We start from the raw sequence: 19,756 nt of genomic DNA, 5'->3' as shown, positions 1-19,756 counted from the left end.
ACAGAGGAGGCTCCAATCAAGCTGGAGCAGACAATGCAGCTTCCTTTAAAACCAATAGTCAAGCATCCTCTAATAAAGGATACTTTAGAGGGGGCTACAGAGGTAATAACAATAAGGGAAGAGGTTGAGGTAACAACAATCCATCCTCTTCCACCACTAAACAGTGACTTCCTTCAGCTCCCCCAACAGCATTCCACTCCTTTGGGGGGGATTAACACAGTTCCTACCGGTCTGAAATTCCATCACAACAGACAAGTGGGTAAGACCAATTATCCAGTATGGTTACTGCCTAGAGCTTACAGCTACCACTCCAAATATGCCACCCAGACAGCGTCCAATGTCCACAGAACATCTAACGCTGCTCCAACAAGAGGTTTTCTCATTGCTACAAAAAGATGCAATAGAGCTAGTTCCATTGCAACATCAAGGAACAGGGGTCTATTCACTCTACTTCCTAATACCCTAAAAGGATGGGACACTAAGACCAATTCTAGATTTGAGGCCTCTCAATCTGTACATACTCAGATCATTTTCACATGATCACTTTACAACAAGTGCTCCCATTATTGCAACAAGGCGATTTCCTCACTTCACTAGACCTCAAAGACGCCTACTTTCACATGCCCATACATCCTTCTCACAGGAAGTATCTCAGGTTTGAGCTAAAAGGACACTATCAATTCAAATCCTTCCATTCGAGGTAACCGCACCAAGAGTGTTCAACACACATCCCACACAATTCAGACACTGCACAACTAGGGGTTTACAATAAACCACAACAAGTCACATCTACAGCCCTCTCATGTACATCAATACCTAGGGGCTACAATAAACACCAATATAGCTCTAGCTTATTCCAGTCCAGCCAGGATACAGAGCATTCAAGCCTTAGTCACAAGGTTTGAAAACCAACACTCTCTCCCAGCCAGAGTGTTCATGCAACTAATAGGCATGATGGCATCTTGCATTTTTATCGTACCATATGCAAGACTGCAAATGCGTCCATTGCAGGAATGTCTAGCACATCAGTGGAATCGGGAACAAGGACCTGTTGTTGGTAGACAGCCGCACACATCGCTCGCAGCAGTGGTGGAACACCAAAAACTTGTCCAGAGGGCGGCCGTTCCTCAAGCCTGTTCCACAAATAGTACTGAAAACAGACGCATCCCTGCCAGGATGGGGAGCATATCTGCTTCACCACACAACTCAGGGAAGATGGACTGCTCAACAAAATGTGCTTCACATCAATCACCTAAAGTTGCTGGCGATTTTCCTGGCACTAAAGTCCTTCCAAGTACACATACAGAACAAAGCTGTCTTAATCTGGACGGACCACATGACAGCCATGTACTACATACAGAAACAAGGAGGCACACATTCCCTGCAACTGTCCCAACTCGCACAAAACATTTGGAGATGGGCCATTCCACAAAAGATATATCTGCCTGCAGAACACCTTCCAGGAGTTCACAATCAGATAGCCGATCTGTTAAGTCGACAGACACAACAGATTCACGAATGGGATCTACATCTGCAAGTTCTTCAACCATTCTTTCACAAGTGGGGTCATCCAGACATAGATCTGTTTTCCACACACGAAAACGTAAAATGCCCAACCTTCGCCACCATGTTTCCACACCCGTTGTCCAAGGGCAAGGCGATATGGATGAACTGGTCAGGCAGATTTGCGTACGCTTTTCCGCCAACCCAACTAATACCACTAGTAATACGCAAGCTCAGACAACAGTCTCTCAAACTGATTCTGGTAGCTCCCACATGGGCACGCCAACCGTGGTTCACCACACTGCTAGAACTCTCTATAGTTCCACACCAAAAACTGTCTCTCCCACCATCGATGTCAACGCAGAACCATGGAGACATCAGGCATCCGGATCCAAATCAACTGAATCTGGCGATCTGGCTCCTGAAGTCTTGGTTACCTTAACCTGCCACCAGACTGTATGAATATCATTAAAGAAGCTGGAAGACCTACTACTAGAGCTTGCTATGCTGCTAAATGGAGACGATTTGCCTTTTACTGCCTTAATATTCAAATTGATCCCTTAGATGCTTCCATCCAAAATATTATCTGTTACCTTCTACATTTACAAAGATGTAATCTAGCTTATTCATCTATACGTTTATATCTTGCAGCCATTGCCGCATATCTGCAAAACAGACAACATATGTCATTGTTTAGAGTACCAGCAATAAAAGCTTTTATGGAAGGATTAAAATATAATTATTCCTCCTAGGTTACCACCCTCTCCAGTGTGGAACCTAAACCTTGTTCTTACAAGGCTCATGGGACCCCCCTTTTGAACCTTTACACAAATTTGAACTACAATTTCTCACATGGAAAACAGCTTTCCTTGTTGCGATTACCTCTCTTAGAAGAGTTAGTGAAATTCAAGCTTTCACTATACAAGAACCTTTCTTACAATTACACCGTAACAAAGTGGTTCTAAGAACTAATCCTAAATTTCTTCCTTAAATAATTACTCCTTTTCATCTAAACCAATCAGTTGAATTACCAGTGTTTTTTCAAAACCCAGACTCGGTAGCAGAAAGAGCTCTACACACACTAGATGTCAAAAGAGATCTTCTCTATTACATAGATAGGACCAAGTCCTTTCACAAAACAAAGCAACTATTTGTAGCCTTCTCTCCACCACATAAAGGCAATCCCATTTCAAAATCGGGCATTGCACGGTGGATTGTTAAATGTATACAAATATGCTATCACAAAGCAAAACGCACATTAACAGTTCCTCCTAGAGCGCACTCCACACGCAAACTAGGACCCTCTATGGCTTTCTTAGGAAACATTCCCCTAGAAGACCTATGCAAGGCAGCAACATGGTCTACAACACACACCTTCACTAAACACTATTGTGTTGATGTGCAAGCCAAGCAGCAAGCTGCAGTAGGCCAAGCTGTCCTTAAAACTCTCTTACAAACTACTGCAACAGACACAGGTGACCACTGCTAGGGGAGACACTGCTGCACAATCGATGCTAAGTGTACAATCTGCAGCTCATATGCCTGGACCGGAAAATACTACTTACCAGTATGCATCTGTTATTGGCATGTAGAGCTGCAGAGTTGTACACGCCCTCCCGCATCCCCGGGACCAGTGTCTGTTCCAGTTTTATCTTAATTAGATATACACGCATGGACATACTTTCTTCTTTCTACTAACTCCATCATTTCCCATCATGGCGAAAAACAATCGAAGGATGGAGCTGATGCCCATGCGCACTATCATCCAAAGGAGGAGTCACCTATCTCTTGACTACAAAGACTTCTTCCAAGACGACAACAACATGCAATCATCCGAGCCCAACACCAGGTGGCGATCTAATGCCAAGTGTACATCTCTGCAGCTCTACATGCCAAGAACAGATGCATACTGGTGAGTAGCATTTTCCTTTCTTTTGATGACCTCTTCCCCCCCACCTTCCTCCACTCCAATTGTAAACTCACTCTTGCCCTTCGATCTCACAAGGAGAAACATTTCCATCACCCTCATGCTCTTGGAAAAGGATATCTCAATCCGTATGCATTGCCTTGAACAAATTAATTTTGATGCATGCATGCTCTTGCAGCATGTCACACATACGCATGCCATATTTGGCAGACAAAGCTGAAAGGGACTTTCTCAAACCTCGCAATGGAAAATTCCTACCAGGTTGAGATCAAATGTTTTGCTGGTAATGTTTGGAAATTGGTGCACAAGGTAGCATGGATTTTAGTTTTCGGTAAGTTGTGTGCAGAGTGACATCGACTTTTGCATGTGCCAGAGCCCCTATTCTCTTGTCGTAGCTGGACATATAAATGCCAGTTGAGAAAATTAGTTTATTTGACCTGTTTAAGAACTTGTTGTGCCCTAACTTCGTCAGAATGATTCCTCTGTAACGGAAGAGCAACTGAGAAGGGATGTGGCAGCTGGGAAGATCCTGGATTCCCCCGGCACCAATATCCGATCAAAGCGAGCTGCAAAGGTAACAAGTGGGGAGGTCGGGGGGGTGGAGATGAAACCCTATTTTTTCCAGTGATTGTTTGCTGTTGGTTGTAGAGAGCATTTTAATGCATGGTGTGTAATTCAGGTCTGCCATTTATAACGGCGAAAATTGGCATTCGCCAAAGCAGAAATTTTCTTGTGGCCTATATAGAACTCATTGTTAGTTTGGTATATAGAAGTAGATTGGCCCTACTTCGACATCAGGGGCATGGCGTGGATAGGAACATATTTCCTAACCATACAGGAATGTCATCGTTCTTTGTTTAAAAGTAAATTAAGTTTGTTTAACCTATAGTGCCTGATTTCCATGCAATCGCATGTTGACCTACTCAAAACGTATGTGTTTAGAAATGGTCCACACGCACATTGTTACTGTACAGCCAGTAGGCAGTTATAGTTGGGACCGAATTCCCATAAACAAGGCATTTTTTGTTTTGCTAATGACTTTGGTGCCATTTGATGAATCTTCAGAGCTAGTTTGCCAATCAATTTGCAGCTGAAGTCAAGTGAACGTTTTGGGGTGATTCTTCAAGTGGAAGGTCCCTAAATGTGTTTTCCCATGCATTTTCCCATTGGGATTTTGAACACGACTTCAGCTCCAACCACTGAACGGAATTGCACCAGATTTTGCAGCAAGCTAGATCTTGGTCCAGAAAGTTATTTTTGTTACTTGGTGTGAATCATTCAGTAGTTTTTGAGTTTAAGAAAAAGGAAATATAGATATCTAGAGACATGAATCCTCAGCGGATCCGACAGATCTTATACTAAGATCTGATTGTCTCAAGAAAAAAAGCAACAAAAATTACTAAAATCAGACGGTGACAGAGTAGGAATACCCTGACCCCCTAGGCCTGGTGTGAGTTCCCACAGGGACCATGCCTGGCGTCTAAATTTTCCTCAGTTGTCCCACGATATCACAGAGGATCTGCAAAGCTGCTGCAGAATTGGAATGAAAAAAAAAAAACTGTGCAATCTCCTGCGCTTGTTTTCTATATGCCCCCATGTGGACCAGGTCCCAGGAGGTTTATTTTTTTATTATAATGGGGGCACACGTGGCCCTCTTCCACAGGCCATTTTCAACCCTGAGGTCCGGACGGATCAATTAAACGTGAGGGGGCAGCAGCCCTTCCTCCTCAGCCATTTTTGACCAGAGGACCACCAACTCCCCGGAGCCAGGTAGAATGCTAAAAAGGGGCCCCGAATTCGGCCCGGGCGCTACCACCTCCCCAAGACCAGGCCAAATGCTAACAAGGGGAGAACCCCACTTCACAGGCAGTTTTTAGCCTTGGGGAACCACCACCTCCTCCTGGGCCGTGCACATTAAAATGGAGCTGAGGTTCTTAGGATGGAACAAATACAAAAAAGAACACATGGACATTTTGGAACGCGTTGACCACTGTACTAAATTTACCAAAGGGATTAATGACAATTTAACACCCCCTGTCTGCTGGTTCACTGAAGTAAGTTTGACACCTCCAGACTACATTGGGCAGACTGATAATGGTGGTCTTCTCTATGAACAGCAAAATGGAGCTGAATGCTTCGAACTCTGTGTCCACCATCTCATAGTTAATATTCTAAAAGCCTGAATAGATTTTCCTGTTCTGCTATTAGTTTAGTGTTCACGTTATGCTTTTCTGTTGCTTAATTATACCTTTTTTTCTTGCTCATTCGCTGTTTACTTCATGCATTCGCCTATGTTTCTCCTTTCTACCTATTGCTTCCTATTATGTTTACATATTCTTTTAATTATCTCCTGTTTTGATTTGTATGCATTTAATCAGTGTTATTATTTCTGTTACCCTATTTTTGTGTGATCCTTCCCTTCCTCTTCTCATCACACCCTCTGCATCCTGTTCTCCATTCCATCCTCCTTGTCTGTTTTGTTTTTTTCTTCAACCTTTTATTTGCTGGACTTTCCTCTCTGCATTCCTTCTGTTGGTTGTCCTTTTCTGCTCCTCTCTAAAACTGTATTCTTTTTCTTTTCCCTCTGACACCATTTTTCTCTCTTCGTGAGTTCATACTTTGCACTCTCTCTTGCCTTCTCCTTTCAAACATGAATTAGTCTGATGAAGATCAGAAGCGGATCGACCAAGAAATATGGGACCTGCTGTCAAGCTTCACTGCTAAAACAGAAGCCCCCAAAACATCTGAGTCTCCTGCAGTCAGCAGAAATTCCTCCCAGGCTCATCGCCGATCCCCAGTAGCCGAACCCCCAGCACCAGCTGCTTTTCGTTCCCCAGTTTCTCGTCACCTGCCTGCTGGTCCTCCCCGATCCATCTCCTCTTTTTCCAGGGTCTCTTCCATTTCCTCCTCTTTAGCTGCTTCTCCCGGTCACTCTATCAGGCTTCCTCACTCTGAACCTCAGGTAGGATGTGCATCCCGATATGTTGCTGCTGTTTCTACATAATGGTGCTGCAGGTGGCTGATATACTTGTATTATCATTTAACATTTGTGCTAGTGTGAGATGGGTACTCTGATAGGATACGTTAAGCCTTGTGAGGTTGGATGGTAGGCTAACATACAGTTATAGTCTAAGAAGGGACTGTGCCTACTTATGTTTAAGGTATTGTTGTAGGGAAATGTGACACATTCGCACTCACTTGTAGGTCGGCTTCAAATTACTGAGGAAGTCAGTGGGGCTGAAATAATGGGAAACTAGGTAGTAACACGAGGCACGCCCCCCTCATCTTCTAATGTTTTAACCCCAGAAATAATTATTTGAGAAGATTGAAGTGCATCTCTGTAGACCACTGAATGTTGGAAATCAACTTTGGGTATAACATAGAAAGGGTTGCAATCCCTGTGCAACCTACTGGAACAAGTTTTGAAGGAAAGTAGCCATGCTTGAAAGCTTCCTCTTCTTGTGGAAGTGTTCAAACCTTTTTGTCCACCGTCTTTCGATCATTGAGTTTGGTTTTTCTGCTAGGTAAACATAGTTTTCCTGCAGTGCAGATGGATGGGAGGTTAAGGTTACAAAATCCTGTAAAATCCCTGAGATAGCTTCACAATATTAGCTTCATAATATTAGCCTGTGTGTTTCATGATGCTTGGAGTACAGAACGATGAGGTATGAAGCATCACAATTGTGTGATGAATTGTCAGGCATCAGTCTAGTTCTGTAAATATGTGCCATCTGTGATGAGGCATATTGGGCACAGTGCATTGTCATGTCTAATATCTGCTGTTAACATTGGGCATTCAGAATCACAGCAAATGGTGTTGAATGATCTGACATCCTCCAGGCTACAGAAAGTTTTTAAAACAAAAATATTCACACTGAGGCTTGAGTTCCTGCAATCTATTTTGAGGTTTGTCAATGCTTTTGCAGATTAGATCATAGATGTCTATGGAAGGGTAGCTGAGAGCATGCTTTGGACGGTATTGGTTCACACCAAGCCTATTTATGGTAGTGGTCTATTAGATGATTGTAACTTTGTGGAGAGATAAAATGCTTACCCTAGCGACGTGTTTGTTTGTGTGGGAGTTTGAGAGTGTGTTTTTTTTTTGTTGTTCTACTAAGCCCAGATTTGTTTTTGATTGCTCAAGGCTCAGAGAGGAAATGCACTTCCATTTCAGGACTCCAACCTCCTATTCTCCTCCCCAGTGGACCCCCGGGTCATCAGTTCCAGGAAGGTATCGACAGCAATGCATCCTGTTTTGTGTGAAGCATGTTAGGTATTTTCCAGAGTAAAGGGATTCCGGAATTGGAGTTTTTCACCTCCTTAGATGCATTACTTACAGATAGTCATTCATGAAGAGATAGAAAGTGCTTTGTTGTGTTTTGCACTTTTAGATGTTGACAAATGAGGGAAAAAAAGGGTCATGAAAAAAAAATATATATATATATATAATATATATATGTATATGTACACACATGTGTGTGTTTATAGATAGATATAGCTATAGATAGGGATGCATGGAAGAATTTGTAACAAGAAGAGTTATGTGGTTTAAGAATCCGTTTGAGAGGAATTGTACTGGTCAACTGTTTAATTGCTAGTTAGATAACTCACTGCATACTTTGCAGAATAGCATGGGCACATTGGTACACTGAATGAGGTTTTAGTGTAGTGGGCAAGCTTAGTGTGGGATTTCATTACCCAGTGTGTACACCATGAAGGTAAAGGGCCTCAGGTATGCACTGAGAAAGTGACTGCAGTAGTGCCATGGATTAGGGCATTTAGTGCATGGAGACACTAGATCAGATGAGCAGTGAACGAGGAGAGATAAAACTAAGAAAGTAAATGATGAGCGGCAATTCTGAGGAATCACCTTCATTCGCAGAGTATAATAGTAAAGGGACTTGCAGTGCTTCGTAAGTGGACAAAGGTCATCAACTTGACAAAAGAAGGAAGAAGCATTGAAGAAATGCAGTGAGATGGCGGTCAGGGGACCATGGCAATTCTGAGGAATAGAGATCACAATGAAGGGGCATGTGGAGGACAGTATGGGGGAAGTGAAATTGGTAACTAAACGTGAAACAAGACACACCTCAACTTTCCTCCTACACACAGGAAGGTGTACTATTGGAGCACTGTAAATGGAGGGATGAGGATTCTCTTTTTCAGTGATCCTGAAGCACATTGAGAAATACCTTGCACCACCTGTGATCTGGCGCAGACAGGCAAACTGTTAAGTGGTTGGAAAATAGTGACTGGTCTGCCCCCGAACTAGGTATGTTAATGAGTTGAGGGAGGATGAGGCAGGAGCAGTCAGTCTTCACTGTGAAGAGAAATAACTTGTGGCGGAGAGGAAGGTGTATACCACAGAGGAAGTGAGGCTTTTGGCGTTCAGTGATTGTACTGGCTCTGTTAGAACACCCTGAGGAAAGAAACCACATCGGTAATGAGGCCATTGGATCCTCTCATGGAAGGGATTCTAGTACAGTAAGATTAAAGATGCCAGGAGAATTAAAGCTGTGGAGGACTGAGAGGAACCTTGTTAGAAGAGAGCACTTTGGTGCATGCTGAAGGAATAGATACCACAGGTGAAGTGAGCTCAGCGACAGAAGAGGCCACAGATCCCAGGGCAAGTGAGTTCTTTTGAGCACAACTGAGAAAAGTTACCAGAGGAGAAGCAAATACAGTGGAGTGCATTGAAGAAAGACATGTGAGAAGAAAAAGCACAGTAGAAAGGGACTGTCTGCAAGGGGTGGTGAGAAGGGCATGAGCGAATGTTATGGAGCTCCCTAGGAAATGTAAGGACTATGAATAGCTGCATTGGAGAGACCTTTTATGGTAGTCTACTGAAGACTGTTATGGTGGAAAGAGAAGCAGTGCCCATTGAGTACTCGAAGAGAACAAGGAATATTGAGCATGCTAAAGAGTAAGGTCTCGGGAGGTGAGGGCGTAAATAGTAACATGAGGCCTAGATGACACAGGAGTTAGATGCTGAGGAAAAACTAGGCTTGCTGTGTTCATTAAGAAAACGGACCTTGGCTGAAATTAGGCTTGCAAGCAAATGGAAGTTGGACAGTAGAGGAGGTTTAATAGCCCTCTGAGCAGATGTGTTGGGTAGTGTTCCCTGACGGTTGGGAGCACTCTGCGAACTGGCTGAAGGACATTGATGGACAGGTTCTCAAGTTTGTCATTGTCAAATTTCGTTTTCTGGGCATTTAGTTCCTAGCACTCACTTTGTGTTAATTTTGAGTTTGCAGTGGTCGTTTCCTGCATGTACGTACATCTTTTTACTCACTCAGCTCTTCTGCTAGTCAGTTCTTCTTATCAACCGCTTGCTTAATGTAGCACGATTACCTCGGCAAGTTCCCATGTTTTTACTGATGGCCTAGAAACCTATACCACTTCAGTCATTTCGTATGGCCTCCTCCATGCAGAAGTTCGAATCTATAACTTCCACATTTTTTTCCCTTGACTTTTAGTTTTTTTGTTTCAGTGCTGTTTGACACATAACTGGATCTGAATTGTTCAGACCCTATTCAACCTATGCATTTTACGCAATTGTACTGCTGTGTAACTTTTTAAACCCTTACTGTGGTATCTGAAAACAGTGGCCTTCCTGAAATCTGCTGCATTCAGATTTGAATTACGGAACTTCAAAAACTAAATCAAACGGGAGAGCATTGCAGTCATTAACCCATTTATATTGGTTACGATCCTTAATAGTTCATTGTTGAGCGAAAATTTGACCTAGATTACTTTTTTCATCCTGAAGACTAATAGTGTTAAATTCCCCTAAACAGTTCTATATTTTTATGTCTGATACATTTTCATATTTGAGTAGTAGAATAATGGTTCAGATCATTTATATAGCCCAAGAATGACACCCATCTTCATAATTTTACTGAAATCTTATATGAGTGCCCCTGTTATTTTTACCTGTGCCACAGTTTGTTGCTTTGAAATTCTCTACAGGAATTAAGGCTGTTTAATTTTTTTTATTTGACATTTTTGTAGTATATAACTTCCATATATTTGGATATGGTTTATCATATGCATTTGTCAGAGAATAGTGCATGTGTAAATTCATGCATTATTGCATATGAAACAAAACACCACTTTCTACTGCATATATTAGGGCCATCCTGTTTCAAATACAAGTTTGGTTGTAGCCAGTGAAGTTCATATTGTTTTTGTGCTTGTGAATAGCCCTGAAGCAAGGAAATTTTTCACTTTTAGAAAAAATTACAATGCTTAGTCTCATCTTTCCAAATTCGACCCTATTACATGTGGAGTGTTATGTCGATTTTTGTTTTTATTTTCTACAGCAGTGATACTTTGTTTAACTACGTAGATAAGCAAAATATTCCTATCCATTTATCTTGTGAGGAATTTTTTATAACATCCACATGGTATTTCCATAATGTGCAGACCTATGTTTTGGTTAATTTTGTCTACAAACATCCATACGGAGCCTGCAAAATGACATGGTGGTATTTAATCTAAAATTACTTAATTATGCATTAGTGTTGGGCTATTTGGGTTTAAGCCACAGTCTTTGCTTCTTGAACAATGAATGATTCTTCTCACTGTGCCATTGCTTCCTGTTTCATTCTGTGCTTCTATCTTTTCTGTCCCTAGTATTCTCTTGTGTACAAAGGTTTCTCTCTGCTTCCTGAAAACGTTTTCTACTGGCAGCTACCGCAGGCCTTCCTAGGGGATAAGGTAATGAGGTGGCTGGCATTGAAGAAGCTGTTATCATTTTTCCCTTCCTGATCTTTTCTATACATCTTGGTTGGATCGGCTTATACAAGCCCCGTGTTTGTCATTCTGAGTGCTAACGCAGAAGCATTTGTTATTATATCTGAAGTAGAGAAGTCACCTAGTATGTCAAATGTTCTCACTCGTAACCACGCTGTAACTGGTCGTGCAGACCGATGTATGCCGTATTGTACACAGAATGCTCAAGAACAGGAATATTATAGTCTTTTGTGGGATAGAGACTTGTTTGTTCTGGTATCATCACACTGAGGTAGTAAATCACACAGTGATCCAATGTCATGCAAAGGATTTTAGTTTACTGGAGTCTCCGACATCATGAGCATCTGTTGGCACGTAACAGCATCTTGGTAGCCTGGTTCTCCATTTCTGATAGATACTTCTACCTGCATATTCCTTACCTTTTGAATATTTCCCAGGTATCAGATTGGATTAAGAAACTCTTTAGCTATACCCCGGTGTGTCGGTAGTTGCATCTACCCCAACGTGGTCCCACTCCAGAATGTGCTACCTATCTATGCTGAGGTCCATTTCTATCTTTCTGCACCACCAGCTGCGAATCTGGAACTACTCCCCGTCCCTTCACAAGACTACCTTCTTACAAATTTGTTTTAAAATATCACTGTGCCTAGAAATTTCCATCCCCCAAAACTCTAAAACATTTAAACCCTGTAGTGACTGTCACAAGTAGATGTCTTTGACACCACCCCTTCATATATGTCTTTGGTGCTTTGGTGCTTGAGGTCGGATCACAACTCCAAAGCCTGTGGAGAATGTGCCCAAATGAGTCCAAAGGCTATACCAGTCTGTGAGATGAAGCGTGACGTTGCCAAATGTGGGAAAACACTACACTGTGACAAGTTGAGAACAAAAGGAAGGTCCTGTTCTTGCTCCTGAAGTTGTTCCCTCAGCAGTTTATTGCTGTGAAGTCATCAGGTAAGTCTAAAAAAGAAGCTCAAAAAGTCAACCAGGACTCTGCCCCTTCTCGCCACTCTTGAACTCAAGAGAAAGGCAAGGGTGTCATCGTGCATCTGTCTCTCTCCCTAACTCATTCGCCTTCGGAGCTGATACAACTGTCAATCCAATGCAGCCCAAGTTTCTGGGCCCATCTGCGATGTCACTGCATTTAGAGGAATTTCATGAAGCCATGCTTTGTCTATTTGGCATGCTACCAGTTCCCCTTGGTGCTCCTGTGGGTCCTAAGGAACCACGAACACTTCCAAATGGAATCCTGCCAACAGGTTTGCCCTCAGCGCCCACTGGACACGCTGAACTTGCTGTGCGATCTGCACAGGTTGTTGTGCTGCCTTCAGTTCTGAATTTGCGGATAGTCGAATATTGATGTAGGCAACAGAGGAAGCAGGACAAACAATTGTGCTTTGACTCAGAGCTGAACTTGACCGAGCTGCCCTGATCCCAACTGACTTTTACACATTGCTCTTACCTCAAGGAAGGGCAAAATCTCTCCTCAATTTTTTGGGACAAATTCAAACAATGATCAATATGATAAGGGGTTAAGTTCATACCTCAATACACAGATGATAGTTGGTATGAGGAATCACAAGATGCTAGTGGTCTGGACAGTTATCGAGACTCTAAATTGCTCTGTCTCCTGACCCTGCTGATGACGTTAGTGTTTCCATTGCAGTGATAATGCAGAGGGTGGCAGAGGTGCTGACCTCCAACTTCCAACCATGCAGGTAAACACAAATATCCTGATTGAGGTCCTTCAACAGAGTCAAATACACTCTGAGCCTCCACTGCCCTTTAATGAGCCCTTAAGAGGTACTTTGCTATGGGCATGGACAAAGATTTGCTCTAGGCCTTCAGTGAGCTGCCAAATTGCTCTGCACCATCGATTGGATCCAGGCTACCTGGCTTTTCTGATGTAACGCACAACCTCTGAAAGTTTGGTAGCATGAGCGTTTACTAATGGAATTAACTCACATACTTCCCTGCTAATCTGCCGGACTGAGAAGCCGATCACATTGAGACCTTTGGCAACCGCATGTTTTCCTCCACCAACCTTGCTCTGTGCTTGATCAATGCCAGTTGTGTCCTAGGCTGCTACGACTGTGCACTTTGGGATTCATTGGCTCTGGTTTTGCTTTCCATACCAGAAGCACTTCTGCCTTCTCTGACCCAGGCCATTCAGGACCTTTGTAGCACGCTGTGGGCTAGATACTACTGATTCCCTAGCTGGGCAGTAGGCACCAGTGTAGCACATACATTGCACACCTGGAAGCGGTCTACTGTTTTCCCTGGTGGCATCCAATTTTCTCTTATGGACATACTCTTTGACGGTTCTCGCCTCTTTGACCAAGTAAACTTTGCGCTTGAGCGATTTGAGGATAGTGGGTCCACATCTGCTCCAGTGAGACATTTTTTGTAAAAGTTTGTCTACCTCTGTGGCTTTGGTAGTTGGTACCAATACCGTCTGCAGCAGCCTAGACATCCGGCCAGCAAGCTTTCCAGCCATTTTGTGGCAGAGGCCGCTTATCTCACAGATGGCGTGCATATCATGGGTAGCATGAACATTGAACATTGTAGTTGAGCTTATATAGCGCACAGCTACCCGCAGTGGGTGTCCCGGCGCTTGCTTAGGGAACCCGTCCTGATATTCCCCTGTGTGATAGCCCCAGCGGGTATCCACAAGGTGAAAGTCAGGCGTCCCGCCGCGAGGGGCCGTTGTGGAGATTAAGCAAGCTATTGCCCAGAGTCGCAGAGTGTGAACACGTGAGTTGAGAAGGCACCGGAGCGAGAATTATCGAGTCCGTGCAATTTTTTAGCCCAAGACCCGCCGAGGCAGGGAATTGAACCCTGGTCCAAGACCGATCTCAGCTTCCGGGTCTGCCGCCTCTAACCCCTGAGCCACACTTCTCCAGCATGCAGCCCTGCCCCCTATGCCCTCCAGCTGTTGCAGTCACAAAACTGCTTTAAGGTGTCCTTTCAGATACACAGGCACACTGTTGGAGGCAGGATCAGGCATTTTCTCCCTGGGAGGTGGGCAATTTCCTCTGTCAAGCGACAAATTGTCTGTTTGGACTGTGCCCTTTGATTCATTTCCATTCCGCTGTACCCTCCACCGCCATTGGGATGGCTGACTGTGGACCACCTGTTCATGTTACGCCGGAAGTGCACATAGTGATGGTCATGGCATTGGAAGCAGGCATTAGCTGTTACTCTCAGTACTTTCTGGTGCCGAGAAAGGACTGAGGCCTTTGTACTTTGTTTAGACCTTTACCCACTCAATGTCTCTGTGAAAGGACAGATTCAAGATGTTTAATTTTGCCCTCGGCTCTGGAGACTGGTTTGTATCATTGGACCTGCTGGACACTTATTTCCACATCTCCGTCCTGCAGGCCAACAGACGCTATCTGTTTCTTGGTAAGACAAGAGCATTCTCAATTTGCTGTGCTCCCCTTCAGCATCACCAATGACTCATGTGTTAACGAAAGTGATGACAGTGATCACATTACATCTTTGGAAGTCATGGGTCTCAGTCTTCACCTTCCTTGACAGCCAGCTGTTGAATGCAGGCTCACTGAAGGCAGTCGTCACCCACCTCTGACGAACATCCTAAAAATGTTGGGGTTGACAATCAACATATCAAAGTCACACCTTCCTCCCATTCACCAGAGCCATTCTGGACATGGTATAGTTTTGTGCCTTCCACCTGGAGTGGAGAGTCCAGGGCATTCACGCTAGGATCCTGATGTTGCAGCTTCTGTCCTGGATCTCAGTGAGGATGACCATGAGGCTGCTAGGACTACTGGCCTCCTGCATAATGCTGGTGAATCATGCCAGATGGTATATGCTATCTCTGCAGTAGGACCTTAACTCCCAGTGGGCACAGCACTAAGGCCACTTCATAAGCACTGTAGCACACCAGAACAAAGTTGCTGTCCAAGTTTTTCAAATACAAAGAACCTGAACAATATGAAGAAATGTTCTTCTCCAACAATGTGAATATGTCCATTCAAAAGCTGTGCTAAATAACACAAAGTTTCGAGCAATACTCCAAATCCACGTCGAGATTTCAATCATTCAATTTTATTCCAGATTCAGGCGCGCGTTTCGCCCGGCAGGGCTTCCTCAAGGCTACAAAGATGATTGCTTCTTTCTTTAGGTGTGATCAATACATTTCTGGTTGATATAAAAAGTCATTGTTGTAATCTTATCTCAAGGATTCCAGAATGGACTCTAAAATCTCGACGTGGAATTGGACTATTGCTTGAAACTTTCTGTGTTATTTAACACAGCTTTTGAATGGACATATTCACAATGATGGGGAAGAACATTTCTTCATATTGATCAGGTTCTTTGTATTTGAAAAACGTGGACAGCGACTTATTTCTGGTGTGCTGCAGTGCTTACGATGTGGATGTAATTTTGGGACTACATTGTAGTCTCAGAAAGTGCAATACTTTAGGTGGATAAGTGTTTGGCATTTTATTAGCCCCCAATATTGTATGGTAAAAAGTGAGATAGTAGAATCTTGAGGACTTATGTACATATGATGATGTGCAGAGCAATATAGCATATCCACCAATTCGCTTTATGTAAACGGCACAGCACTAAGGGTACTCTGCCACTTCGGGGGAATCTTCTGTCGAAGCAGCAGGGCACGGTCCTGTATCCAGGCCTATGCCATCTTCATCTCAAAGCTTGGAGATTGAGCAAAAACTGTTGATTGCATTTAGTCTTCCTCCTGAAGTCGCAGATGACATCTTGGCAGCAAGATGTCCCTCCATGAAATCTTTCTACACCTGCTGTTGGGAACAGTTTGTGGTTTGGTGCTGTACTAGACAGACTGACCAACTAGAAGCCAGCAATCATTGCTTTTTGTTTTGTCTCTACCTCAGCAAGTGCTTGATTTGAATGCAGTTAAGAGTTACTTACGTATCTGCTATTTCAGCTTTTTTGAGGTTACTGGATTAGCCTTCCTTATTTAAATCACCTATGGAATGCGTTGCCTGAGAGGTACTTCTTTAGTAGTTATTCACAAGATGAGGAGTCAGCAGCCAGAAGTATTCCTCAAAAGAAGTAACTTACCTTTGGTATCCCTCTTTCTGATGGATTCACAGTCTAACCACAGATTCCTCACTGACCCTGCCACCTCCACATTCAGTGAATTGGACTCTCTTCCCATTTAAGACGGTTCCAGGTATGGAGATCTGCACACTGGTTAAACCAATCAGCTTCTGTGCTCTGTGTCCGGGATCACAGCCTAAAAAGCAACTGACATCAGCATGCAAGGGTGGTGCTTATATTTGGTTCTGCCCGAATTGATGGTGGCACAGATGCACAGAGGTACTACTGAAAAGTTTCCGGATTCAGTCTGACACCTGAGGAAGATTCAAAAAATGAGGAACGTGTGGTTAGATTATCCACCAGAGAGATCACTACTGATGGTAAGTATCTTATTAATTTCGAAGTGGACACAACCAGCAAGTTTCTTTTACAATCAAAGTCCAACTATGCTTATGCACAGTACTGACAGTGTTGTTTGATTTGTGTAACCAGTTTTCAAAAGGTTTTTCTTATATTAATGAAAATCCCATGCCCTCGATCCACTCCCTGGAGCGTATGAAGCTGAAAGGTAGTATTTAGAAGTTGGGTGATGAACACTAGTAAAGAAGCTACCAAGTAAGAAATAAAAACATAATAGGCAGCAGGTACTCCTAGGTGCTCCACCAACATCTCCTAAAAATAATCTGGAGTATATTTTATAGTTGATACAGACACTCTTCTACGTGATGTAACTTGGGTTGTTTGAAAACTGAGAATAGCTCATAGTTTGTTGTGAAAAGGATTCTAGTCAGAGACTTGATCTGTGAAGGTGCTAGTTTGGAATTAATTGGCATGCCTTCTAACCTGAAAGTATCAAATGAACAATGACCGCAGCATACAACTGCTACATGATCAGTACCTTTCTGCCCACCTAGATTAAATGACAGTGACCTCATTCATCTTTGGGTACATTACGTTACTGCTTTTTTGTGCTTGTTATGAAGAATTAATATTCTTCATTATCACAGCAGGATAATTTCATAATAAGTGTCCATCCAGGGTCAAAGTTTTGGAATGCCTCTTCCAATGATTTCTTCAGGGTATCAGATGATGTACAAGGTCACTTTAACTACTGCTCATTTGGAGTTATGGACAATTTTTTTCCCATGAATAGAGAACATTTTCTCACTTGCCATTCCAAATGAATGATTTAACGTCTGTCACATCAGAGGATGCCTGTGATTGTTGCCTGTGAATGATCCTGGCAAGTAAAGAGCTGTAATCCTCATGTATTTCCTGAAGCCTGCTCCTGTTCCTGTTGCTGATGCCTCTGAAGGAGTTCTACAGATCACATAATGTGCAAACTCCGTATAATTAGCCCTTCTAAAGCATTTTTTAATAGATTGATTTTTCAACTGTTGGGTGCTATAGGCAAGCTTAAAAATTCATTGTTTCAAGTTTTGTTTTTGTAAGAAAAGGTCAGTTTTTGTGTTCATGACACTTGATGTTTTGCAAACAGGGATTTCTCTTAAGTTGCGTTTTCAAGGAGACTTTTTTCTCTATTAGTTTATGCGTCTGGTCTCAGAGATGGGTGCCCACTAACAAGTACTTTTTCAGTACCTAGGCAGGTATCAAAGCTAATGGCAAGCAGTGTGAAATAACAACGGTTAGGTAAACCACCACATACTCTTCGAGCAGTGCTCTGCTCCTATGACCCAGATATTAACATGAGAAAGGCATGTAATACCCAACTCAATGGCAAGTGATATGGATGTTGTAGAATGAAGTGAGACCCTGAGTTGACCTTACAAGGAATACTTTTTGAAAGGGGTCTGATGTTGGAAGTAGAGGTTTTATGGCAATTGCCTTTCAAGAAAAGACTTTATGGAGAGGTTAAGGACTTGTCCCAAAAGGCCTAAAATAGTTTTGAAATTAATTTTAATTGTAATGTTTTATCTCCATAGGTTGGGTCTTATGGTGGACGTCTCCGATACACTCTGTCTTACAACGCTGGGATCCGGGGATCACCCCTGCCAGATGCTGATATACAGATCACGGTATGCCAAATCAGAGCTTCCTCTAACTTTTGGGGTAAAAGAGGAGAAATGGAGAATGCATTTGTTCTCATGAACAATGCTTTGAACCTGTTTTTGTTTTCTGTATGTAATCCTTGTTTTAGGAAGATATGTTAATGTTTGTCTGATTTAGAAAAAGTGCTATAGATATCTAATGGATTGTGACACACTTTGGGTTAGTGGTGTCTTTCTTTTTTGTCTTGATTGTTGAGATACTAGTTGTATTTGTTGCATGTACATTTAGCTAGGATTGCTCTTACATTATTTCTTTGGTGACCCCCATTTTTTCTAACACATTACTTAGCTCCTACAGAAATTAATTTGTCCTTAGGATTTTAAGCACCTTGCGTCTAGCCCTAGATCAGGCTATATAAATTTCAACTAGAGTGGTTACGACCATGGATAAGCTACTTGATTTCTCATGAATGGGCATGATTGTACTGTCAATTTATTCCAGAGAAAATATTCGAATATTATTTCCCTTGCCAACCCTCAATATTTCCAACCAGTCTACTTACCTGCCAGTTAAACCCTGCTACCTGGTGGCTATTGCATTATAAGAATAAGTGGAGGGGGTGGGGGGGGGGGGGGAGAGACATTGCTTAAGAAATGTTTGCCATCAATGCATCTTTGGCTTAATATTTCTTGCTCCTATTTTTTCTGTTTATTTTGTTTATTTTCTGTCTGTCGGTTTATCTAGCTAAATTTGTTTTTAGCATGTGTGCCTGTAGATACACATGCTTTGCATATTCTTGCCATCTAGTGTTTGGCTTGGAAGTTTTCACGTTGTTAAGATGCAAGATGTGATGTTACTCTTCTTCTTGGTGTATATTATGCATCGGCACCAAACATATGTTGGTTTCTTTTTCCTGCCACTGGGTTTGGAGTATATCGAGAGGGTTCCATTTGTGTTGTATGCTGAACATGTTTCTTTAGACTTGTACGGGTTCCTTTTTGATCCTGGTGTCAGATAACATTAGTTACTGGTCCTTTGTCTCTCCCATACATCTGTGGGCCCCCCACCACTTGGGCTGCGTTTTTCTCTAGGTATCAAACACCAGAGAATGCTGATCGCACGTGTGATGGAACGGACGCCCTTTCAGAATTGCCCTTCCTGTTTTTCTAAATACTTGTGGGTGGACCACCACAATGTGAGCAACTTGTGCCTTTCCCTTTACGACGACAATCCCTCCTGTTATGTGCCTCGCCTTATGTTCCAAAAAGATGCAGAGGTAATGAAGGGAACAGTGTTTGACACGCTGCTAGATGTACCAACAAACGGAGACTTCAGACCGCTTTGTGGAAGAAGATAACTTTAGCGCAGAAGAATAAGAAGATGCTCACCCCTCTGGACTCCCTGCCCTGTAGAGCACACCCAGTTTGGACAGTCTTTTCTGGTATGTCACAGTATGAGGAGCTTGAGCACATTGAGCCAATGTCCGACTAGCGACCTTCATACTAGGAC

The 19,756-nt window shown here is 42.9% G+C and overlaps 1 protein-coding gene across 19 annotated transcripts in view; it reads left to right on the top strand.

Moving 5' to 3' along the window:
- Positions 1-19,756, top strand: part of HSPG2 (heparan sulfate proteoglycan 2) — a 936,289-nt gene that overhangs the window by 525,936 nt on the left and 390,597 nt on the right. For 12 of the 19 annotated variants that reach the window (XM_086921602.1, XM_086921600.1, XM_086921608.1 and 9 more), the window contains 5 exons: positions 3,903-4,004; positions 6,090-6,392; positions 7,575-7,661; positions 11,066-11,149; positions 18,181-18,273. In XM_086921602.1, the coding sequence (XP_086777728.1) occupies positions 3,903-4,004; positions 6,090-6,392; positions 7,575-7,661; positions 11,066-11,149; positions 18,181-18,273 (669 nt within the window). The remainder of the gene's footprint in view (positions 1-3,902; positions 4,005-6,089; positions 6,393-7,574; positions 7,662-11,065; positions 11,150-18,180; positions 18,274-19,756) is intronic. The other 7 variants (XM_086921606.1, XM_086921612.1, XM_086921611.1 and 4 more) reach the window with 2 other exon arrangements.

Source organism: Lissotriton vulgaris, chromosome 5 (assembly GCF_964263255.1).
Source record: "Lissotriton vulgaris chromosome 5, aLisVul1.2, whole genome shotgun sequence".
NCBI classification, from domain to species: Eukaryota; Metazoa; Chordata; class Amphibia; order Caudata; family Salamandridae; genus Lissotriton; species Lissotriton vulgaris.
This window is presented reverse-complemented; position numbering and strand designations above follow the sequence as displayed.